Source organism: Buceros rhinoceros, unplaced genomic scaffold (genome assembly GCF_000710305.1).
Source record: "Buceros rhinoceros silvestris isolate BGI_N320 unplaced genomic scaffold, ASM71030v1 scaffold10943, whole genome shotgun sequence".
NCBI classification, from domain to species: domain Eukaryota; kingdom Metazoa; phylum Chordata; class Aves; order Bucerotiformes; family Bucerotidae; genus Buceros; species Buceros rhinoceros.
The window spans coordinates 96,997-107,422 of NW_010401984.1; the positions used below are offsets into that span (position 1 = coordinate 96,997).

Here is a 10,426-nt window from a genome sequence, read left to right on the forward strand (position 1 = left end):
CTAAAATCAAATTACCAGCCCCACCACGTTCATACAACAATATTCTGCATCTTAGGCTTTTTCTTGTCTTGAGCAGTATTCAGTTAGGTGTCTTGCAGCTTCATGGAGGTCTTGTTATTTTCCAGGAGCACAGTGTACATTTTGTGGTCGTCAGTTCTAGTCTGTTGTTGGATTACATAGCCCAGTACAAATTAAAGAGTAGAGTACTTTAAACGGGCTCATTCATTTCAGATGTGTGTCAAGCGGAGGGGGGCTTGGGAGTGGGGAGAAATGAAAAACAATTACAATGAATTTTTGAATAAGAACAGTTACTTCTGCCTGCTATTGTATACAATTCAGGAAAAAAAATGAGCTTATAAATTTGCTGCAGCTAAAAATGGTTCTAACTAATCTTAACAAAACTATTAAATTTTGTAGCCTTAGCAGGCACTCTGTGGAGGCTTTCTAGTCATATTATGATGCACATACAAAGTGTACAGAATAATACGAAAATGGAGCAGGAGATTAATACCTGCTTTGGGTGTGTGAAATATTTTACGAGCATGAGGTAGAGGCATGCATTACAATGCCAAAGCTGCTTGACAGATGTGAAAGTCTCAAGCTGTGGTTTCCCAGGTGGCAGTGGATGGCAATAACTATCATTTGAGGCAGCAGGTTGCTTCCCATTGGCTTCCTAAAATAAGTGGAGTGGTTTATCTCTTCTAGACACGATGGGCAAGGGAGATTTTCTTTGGCAAGACAGTCTTGTTCGTGAAAATGAATTTCGCTATACAATAACATATTCAAAAGTACCTTTGATCTGTGGTGCAAGACTGAATAGCACAGGTTAAGAGGGTTAAGGTAAGTCTATACTGAAGTCGCAGATAATTGAACTGATGTCAACAGTGTAGAGCTCAGTACAAGGTAATGGATCCTGGCAAGTCAGTACCTTCAGTGCATTCTCCTGGCCACATACCTGCCTAAGCTTACTTTCAAACATCTTTTTTTTCATTGTTGTTTTGGAACAGCCTTTTGCACAAAACTCTTTTATTGCCTCAGTCATGTATATCACACTGTTTTGCAGTGAGTTGATCTAAATAGTAGCATCCTTCAACTGTAACTTCAGGCTTCTGTCATACTGTGACTAAGAAAATGATTAACCATTTCTAAAACTTCTACAACAGAAGTTGCTAATTTTTCCTTGTCTGGAGACCTGTATCATCAATTTGTTGCAGACTCTTTGAAAGCTAAGAGAGTGGCTAAGAAATTGAATATTTTCAGTGCTTTATATTGTTAAATGCAATTAAGAAATGTAGAGAAAAACACCTTGTTTCTGGGAGTTTGCTTTGTTTACAGTGGTTGACTTAAGCTGTGCAGTTTCTTTTTCCATAGCAATTAGAGAGAGGTTCTTGTGTGTGCTACTCTTGCAAATGAAATTCTGTTTAAGAATAATATTGGTCCCAGGGTAGCAGTCTGTAAGTAGTGGAGCCTCTTGGGTTTGTCACCTGCTTGGTAGGAGTCTGTTTTGTCTTCCCTCTCCTTATGAAACCTGTCAATCTCTTTCTTCTCTTCCCTAGAAGATATCCATCTTACTTCTGGGAAGAAAGTGGACTCATAATTTTGGTGACAGTGTCTCCATTTCCTCCCACGTCATGTTCCTCACACATTCTGTTCCTCTTCAAAAGTCCTGTGACTTCTTTATCATAGTCTTCTCTTGGAATGGAGAAAAGGAAGTATGTGAACACCCTCTCTTTTGTGCCACTTCTCATGTCTTTGTGGCAGACTACAGACCTGACTCGTTCTTGATTTGGTTTGCTTCTTCTGTAACTCTCAGTTCTCCTGTGCAGCATAAAATTGCTTAATTTATCCCACTTCCAACAGTAAATCTCTTTTGGATGCTCTTCCAGTATTCCTGAACTGTTACCTTACTGTAATTATATTACTTCTTATAGAGCTGTGGGTCTGAGATGCTCACACAAGGAACTGTAGTGTGTGGCTCGAACACAGGAGCTGACAGAGTAACATGTTCATGCATAAGATGGGGTATTTTTGGATTGATTTGCAAAAGGACCCTGTACTCTCTACTTAGGAGACCCATGCAATTTACCCATAAACAGACCATTAAGCATCATTAGTGCAAAGAATAAATGTACCGTAGTTTCGTATTAATTAAGTGCTCTCTGTAGACTAAACTTGAAAGTTAAATGAAAATTTTCAAGCCATTTTCTCAGGTTAGCCATTTCTCTTAGGGACAAGTAGAGCTCATTTTTAACGTGCATTCCATAACCAAAGCTTACATTTACCCAAATGACCTACCAGATCTATGGGTATTTTAAAGAAATGATCAATAAACCATTAAACTGCTTCTTTCACTGAATAGCATATTTTAATTTTTTGTTTTTAGCATTTTCCATACTTAGGGAAAAACAACTAAATATATGAAGTGAAGGAAAATTATGTCTAATAAACTCTGCATGTATTTATCACACTGGGCAGATTTAAATGGAAAAAAATACAGGAATTTGTACACAATGCATCGTTAACTACTCCTGTCAGAATAAAAGAAATTCTCTGTCTCTTTTCTCCACCAATTTTTGTTATATCCTCCATACTTAGAGCACAGCAAGCCATGTGCTGGATTTTTGGGGGATTTCTTAGTAAAATATATATTCAAGCTGATGCTTGAAATAAGCACTTTGGTCATTCAGCCATTTTTCTGGTGAATATTGCTTCGTAACTAATGTCATTCTCATATTTACAGTACATCTTTCCTGCACATTTAGGTACACCAGAAAGCCTGGCAGAAAAAGAGCGACAGCTCTCTACTATGATCACCCAGCTGATCAGCTTACGGGAGCAGCTCCTGGCTGCCCATGATGAACAGAAAAAGCTGGCAGCCTCACAAATTGAAAAACAACGGCAGCAAATGGACCTTGCTCGCCAACAGCAAGAACAGGTGAGGCTCCCCGAAAGAAACCTGTGAAAATGTTTCATGCAGAATGCTGCTCATAAACACTGTTCGGCGTTTCATCTTTTGTTGTTGTTGTTGTGAAAAGAGCTTAAATATCTTCAAAAATTACATCTTTTTGCAGAAAGAGGAAATATTATGGGACCCTGAGGAAAAAAAAATGTGGATGTGGGCATTCAAATAATTTCGTTCTTAGAATAAATGGCGTTTGATGGATTTCACAGTTTTTGGTTTTTGCATTGAGATGCAATTTTGGGAGTTACAAAGAAGGCAGACTATAACCACTATTTAACTCTTTCTCTTATTGACAAGAAAATAATTGGAAAAAAAAAAAGCCTTAAGCATCCTCAAACCTTCGAATATCTTTACAAGTAAGGTTTGATTTATTTGATTGCATTTTGATTTTTTTTTTTAAAGATGCAGTTGTCCGAAGAGCTGTCCTTTTCTCGTTATTCAAAAATGTAACAACAGTGATCCCATACACTAGTCCCCTAGGCATTGAATCAGACAGATCCAAATTAATGTGCGGTTTTTAGGAATCTGACATTATTACTAGAATTATCTTTTCAGTTAAATGTATTTTATAGGATATATACAGCAATATATGCTCTGTTGATTTTAATGAGTTGTGACGTCTGGTATTTTATGTGCCTTGAGTATTTGCCCACATGTAGGAATATGGACTCATCCCCTAATGGAAAATAACATAAAGGAACACTGTAAAAAATCAGAAGTTAGAATGTCATTTAGCCATCCAGAGATGACACAGTAATTAACTATTGACACTTGTGAATAAGCTAGCACAAATTAATCTTGACACATTTGCAGACGAGTGATATCTTACAGTGAACACTTTGTAATTATATTTCAAAATGAAAATTAAATGACACTTAAAACTAGGTTGTCATGCTCAATGAAGCGAGCATGTAGCTCAACCGATAGGCAAATAAAATTCAGAATTTGAGCCACATGGTGCTTGTGTACCCTACTTTACGGTGTCAAGCCTATACATCAAGTGTATGCTATGGTAATTGCATTGCGGAGTATTGGATACGTTTTCAATCACAGTACTCTCCCATCTAAAAGGAACTATTGATATTAGATGCTTCATGGTATATTTCTGGGTTTCGACAGGAAATGCCTATTCAAATGGTACTTTATCGTATATACAGGTACAAAAAGCTGTTCACAAGCAGTCTGAACTCTGGCAGATCAGTCCCTTTGCAAATGTGAACAAAAATCTCATTCTTGCCTTGGCCATAGCTTACCACGTTACGTAGCAGCCAGGTCAGCAGCAGCTGCAACCGAGTCTGGACACCGGCTACTGAGTATCTGTGATACAGTGACCCACGACGCAGCTCCATGCTGTCTCTGATTTCAATGCCAGTCACAAATAATTCCTTTCTGAATATCATGTTACTCTGTTACCTCCGCTGAGAGTTTAGCATCAGGGCCAATGTGGACATAAACACGACAGAGGCACTTTGCCTTGATCCAGCCCCAGAATCACATAGGCCTCAATTCTCTTTGAGGCCATATGCAAGATTTAAAATATGTATGGATTTTGTGTTGGCTTCCCATACAAAAGTGAATTTTAATTGTAGCAGTGAAAAGAATTCCAGAGCTATTGCCAGGTGACGAAGAGAGACATTAAAGAAATGACAGACTTGATCTCTGTGTGTGCACCATTACAAGCTGTTAATGTGTAACTGCAGATTCCTTCCGAGTTAACCTGAGCGCTTTGTGCTTAAACTATGTGATTGTTTATTTACAAATCAACCTTGCTACATTCCTGTGTTTCTTTAATCTTCTCAGTTCCTAACAGAGTATGCATGCTTTCGAGATGGTGGGGAAGGAGTCCGGGGGGGGGGTTGCCAAAGTCGAAACAGTGTATTTGAGTGACCAGACTACCTTTGTCACCAGTGTGCTGTTCTATGTGGTTCCTCTGCTCTAGATAAATATTTATAGGAGAGGAAATTATACTTGAGAAATGAAGGCAGCAGAAGTGCTGAGGCCGAGCTTTCCAGGAAACACAAATCTTGTCCTTGTTTCAGTCTGCTGTGCAGTTTCCCTCCCAAAGCAGAAGTTCACTTGTTCCCTCCCTGGCTCCGAGAGGCTTTTCCCCCGAGGCTGCAGTCCAGGTCCCCTATGGCAGGGAGCAGCTCTGCAGGCTGAGAGCAGGATCCCATTTCCCTTCTGCTCCTGCATGCTGATTTTGGATGGCTTGTGGGAAGGGGGAAGGGTGGATGTGGGTGGGGTGTCTGTTGTTAGCATCTTGGTGTTCCCCGCCCTGAACACTTGCTTCTTTCCATCTGTGTTAGAGAGGGGATGGAGTGAATCATTACCCTCCAGATCCCTTATTGCATGTACCAAATGAGGGTAGGAATATCTAGATATTTCACAGGGTTTTGTTGAGGATGAGTTACTGAGCACCAGGTACTGCTTTTACACAGAATGAGACCTGACTTCCCTGGGTAGTTCCAGAGAAGACTTGGAAGTTTACAAGAGAAGTAATGTGCTGCTGATTGCAAATGAAGTTGGAGAAGCTTGGCCTAGGAGCTTGTGCTGAACAGTGAAACATCTATAAATACTAGCTAAGGCTCCAGTTCAGCAAAGCAGGAAAATGTGTGTTTAACCTTAAGCACCTGAGTAATCCCATCGCCATTCAGCAAAGCACTTAATTTTAAGCGTGTGTTTCATTCCCATTGTAGCTAACTGTAATGCATCGTAGTCAAAGATCACCCTGGGCTTAAATGCTTTGTTGAATAGTGATGAGATTATTCGCGTGCACACAGCTATATCCATGTTTCTGTACTTTGCAGAGTTGAGGCCTAAGTGCTTAGAATACTTATTTCTTACTGGGTAACTAGAATTTATGTTGTATTTAAATTTACAGTGTTTACTTCACATATACAGATGCCTCTAAATTACCCTTTTTAAAAAATAAATTATATTAAGATGTTTTTCTCTCGATATTGAAATTTTAATATTACTGTTTTAATTTAATGGAAATCTTATTTCTAATAGATCGCAAGACAACAGCAGCAACTTCTGCAACAGCAGCACAAAATCAATCTACTGCAGCAGCAAATTCAGGTCAGTGTGTTTTATTGCTCTCTTCTGATTATACTTAAATTTCGTTTATGGAGAGGGAGGGAGCTAAAATAAAGCAGCCATATGCTTTACTAACAAGCCTCGATAAAGATGCTCTTTATGGAGGATCTTTGTGTCTCAGAGATTATTGTCAAACATCTTTTTGATGCAAAGAGCTTTTCTTCAATGAGCAGAGTTTTCTTCTGAAAGTTTTGAACTATTTCTTAAAACTTGTAATTCAGTTCTGAAACCTGCAATCAGTTTGATTTGTCATGTTACTAGATTCCAAACCTGAAGTTTTTCCTTCCCTCATCCCAAAGAAATGCTTGTAAATGCTTTTGCAAATATTGTAATGCAGTTTCAATTACACCTTAAGGAGTTTAATTAAGGTATATAAATGTGTTGATAACTGGGATGAGAGAGACAATTGAATTTCAAAGCACCATTATTGTCATGGCCTACAGGAAGACTGCATGTTCATGTTAGGTGTGCACAAAGGGTGCAAGAGATGGAAGAACAGTGAAAGGAAAAAACACATCATCTTCTTGAAGTGTTATTTACAAGTTTGGCTTCAGAAAGCGAAGAATCATGTTAAAAACCCTTTACCTGACATAAAAGCTAAGACTGAAATATAGCTGCGTCTGCTAAACAGAACAGTTATTTGCATGAGTAATTTCCAGTTTTTAAATTCCTTTAAAAGTTCAGACACAGACAGAGGAATCATGACAAGGTAATTTTTGTCCCTGTTTGGAGAACATGGGTCTGTTTTACTGGGAAGTATCCTTCTCTGTAGTAAAACTTCAAAAGTACTTCATGCTTGTCTTCACTCGGTACTTTCCTGTAGCTTTACCCATACACCGACTCTGGGGAAATGAGGTCTTAGGATATTTTGCGGGTTCATTTTCTTGTTTGCTCCAAATTTTGCTCTTACACAGTGTCGAATCCTCCAGAATTTTTCTTTCTCACCCTTTCCTAGATATACATGCGAAGAAGTATTGAATGATTTTTCTGTTCATGTGAGCTGAATTATTTCTTGGTGATACTTCCCTATATTTGTTTCAAAGTTCTTGACAAAGCAAGCTACTCTTATTCCAGAGATCCTCAGTAGTTCAACCTCTCTATTTATATTTACATGAGTCTAATCAGTGGATCTGAGGCAGTGGGGACTGTTTCCTCTCCCAGCTTGTTAGCCAGAGCAGTTAAGTGGGCATCTCATTGCCCAAGGAACATTGTGGACTCCAGTAAGAAGTACTAGGCGTGTTTGGGAGATGCTAGCTCAAATATACGTTATCTAACGAGGAGATTACTTAAAAGTTTGCTAGGAGATTGTTTCCTAGGCTAAACACCAGCTTACATTGTTCACTTGCTTGTGAGCCAAGTGGTTCTTTGTTCTTTCTTAATTCTGCAGCAGGTTTGTTTGCAGCAGGAGTTGTTCAGGAGAGGTTATGGGCTAAGCTGACTCTGCAGTTCGCAGTGGGTTTGCTGCTATTGAATTGATTACAAGTGGTGCAGTTTGTTGGGATGTGTAGCTCCTTGAAGGCTACAGGTGGGATGGAGGTAAACCAGGAGGCAGGCAAGAGATGCAGTGCTATACTGGTTCTTTCGGGTCCTCTCCCAGCATCTTCCCAGGAAACCTCAGTACCGGTAATGAAGTCACATGGTGGCTCTGGGTGGAATTCAACATATCAAATGTAATTAACTGCAGTGTAGACTGTGTGTCAATTAAGTATCCAGAATGTTTTTATAGTGAAGAGAGACAAGCAGAGTGAATAGTTTTAGATGCAATTCATCTTGTCCTAAGGTAGACGTTTAAAATAAGTCAGATTAATTATTCCCTAAAATGGCTGTTTCTCTCCATTCACTATAAAGGATATGCATGCTCTTGCCTATGTATAGTGTAGAGATCTGGAGTGAGATGAGGTGAATCACAGTCTCTGTGGCTTGAGGGAGAAACAATTTTCTAATAAACATTTACATTCTCAGATTAGTTTCTGGGCTTGGTAGAATTCGATACTGCGTCCCCAATAACTTGCTTGATTTTACTCAGAAGGTGCATTTGCTTAAAAATGCTCTTAAGTAAACCCTTTCAGGAGACACCAGTTACATGAAATGGTGTGGATTCTTATCTATACTTTGTGTGCATGGAAAAACAATGGTACTCTTCCCTGACACTCCCCTTTTAAAGAGATTGCGAAATGCAAGTAGCACAGGTGCCAGTTCCATCTGAGCATGGGCCTATTCATGGCACAGCTACTTGAAACAAGTACAGTATGTTCTCCAGGATGCGGGAGTGGGGCACTGCTGATGCAATGTTTTCATCACCAGACACACAGTGTACCACCGTCATCTTCTGAGGGACAGAGTTAAATCTTAAACAACTATTTCTGGGAATAAGTGCATCTGGTTATTTACCCATTTCAACAGTTAGAATTGACTTTAGATGAGGCTTACAAGGTTTCTGTCAACCACCATTAAATAAAATAAAATCCGTATTTTATTTCATATGGATTCAATAATCCATATGAAATAAAACATATGGACATCTACTGGGTTACTTAGAATTTTCATTATTTGGTATTTATTATTTACATTGTTATGTGTATGAAAACAACATAGGTATTTCAAGAGTACTGAGATCATTAAATGTTCTGCATCATCATCTCATGTTTTCTAAGTGGAGCTAATATTACTTTCAGGCTGTGCGTGTTGGGGAAAGCAATTTTGTCTGTTGGCTAATGGGAGGGGGATTCTGGAGTTGTTCTCAGTTCTGTCTCTGTTTATCTGAAATTTGGCAAATTGTTTCCTGTTCAATTCAAACGTAATGTTTTGAGAATCTTAAAAGTTTCAAATAAATGCAGTATATTAATACTTTTCGGCTCAAATGTTCATAAACAGTCTTCTAGAGAGGAAATCTAGCATGCCAAATTAAGTTCTTTGTTATGCAAAGCTGTGCAGAGAAATCATTGCTTTTAGTAGATACAAAATTAAGAAACTACTGTAGGGCGAGTAAGAGCTCACGGACTGGTCTCCAGGTTGATTCAGATTTTTTAAAAGAGTATTCATTCTTAAAGTAGAAGGAGCAAAATGAGACTCTTTCAGGTACATCTCAGCCTGTGCAGCAAAAGCAAAAACCTCTAGGGATAAGGGAAAAAAGCTGTTTGAAGGAGGAATTTGGTGGTACATCATGAAGAAGGGAAGGCTTGAATCTCTGGTTCCAACCTTGAGCGCAGCTCGAGATCCCTGCCTCGCTGGCAGAATTCAGTCCTTTCAGAATGAGGCTTGGGGACTGCTTCTGACCTCACCAGCTGAGGAAGGGGGTTGGATCCCACTGGTGCTTGGGGCATGTTGCTCCAGGGTTTCCCTGGTGGTGGTGGGTGGATTTAAAGGATGAAAGCTTGAGGGCTTCCCTCCTCTGGTCAGCCGGCTTTGTTAGGGCAAGTCCTAAACTGTGGTTGAAATCTTTGAAAGGGACACTGGTTGTTGAGCTTCTCCGCAAAAAAACTTGCGAGATATTACAATGACAGCTGATCCAATCTGCTTTCCCGCACTTCCCTTGCCCTTATGCCTCTGTACTATGCTCACTGCCATTGCAGAACATTTTGTTTTCTGTTTGAATCAGTACGGTTTCCAGTGCAGAGAAAACCTAGATTCCTCTACTCGTAAGTACTATGTTTTAATTCAGCCACTAGAAATTCCTAATACTAATTTTTTCAAATTTTAATCTACACATTCATGCTGTTGTAGTTTCATATTAATGTTCTTGCATTTTTGTTTCAGTCAAAAGGAGTGAACTATGTTATTAAACAAACAGAAGAATAGTAACATTAAAAATTGCATTTATTTCAACTGCCCTTGAATAGGAATGGGTTGAATCATACTTAAAACTTAAGAGGCTGAACCTATGAGTCTCTCTTCCTATTCATGATTAACTACTGACAATTCAGGTACCTGGTGAGCTGAATAAGGACTATCTCTTTATGTGAAATACATGTCTAAAGATCAGGAATAATTACATTCCACATTAGCCTTCATAGCCTCCCTGACCTGGTTAATTAATTTTTTGCTAGGATAATAATAGTAGAAATAGATTTAAAGTTATGCTTCATCATTAAGTTTGTATCTGACCTCCAATTTTAAGAGCTGAACCTTTCATTTATTGCCTTTTGGAGACAGGTTAAAGTCCTTGCAGTGAGCTTGCTGAAAATGCACAAGCTGGAATCTAGTTATTGTCAGTTCAGTTACACTCTCTGACGTTGTCTGTCTTTGTAAAGTGTGTTTAGCATTGACATGCAAAAAGCAATTGCAATGCTACTGTTCCGGCACTAGGGAATACTCTCCCCACCCTTTTTTCTTTTCTTTTCTTTTTCTTTTTTTTTTTTTTTTTTT

At 38.9% G+C, this 10,426-nt stretch overlaps 1 protein-coding gene across 1 annotated transcript in view; it reads left to right on the plus strand.

The window, feature by feature from the left end:
• Positions 1-10,426, plus strand: part of LOC104490231 (transcription factor SOX-6-like) — a gene marked incomplete at its 3' end in the record, with an annotated part of 134,525 nt that overhangs the window by 77,101 nt on the left and 46,998 nt on the right. The window contains exons 4-5 of the mRNA XM_010132492.1: positions 2,763-2,935; positions 5,975-6,043. Coding sequence (XP_010130794.1) covers positions 2,763-2,935; positions 5,975-6,043 — 242 coding nt within the window. The remainder of the gene's footprint in view (positions 1-2,762; positions 2,936-5,974; positions 6,044-10,426) is intronic.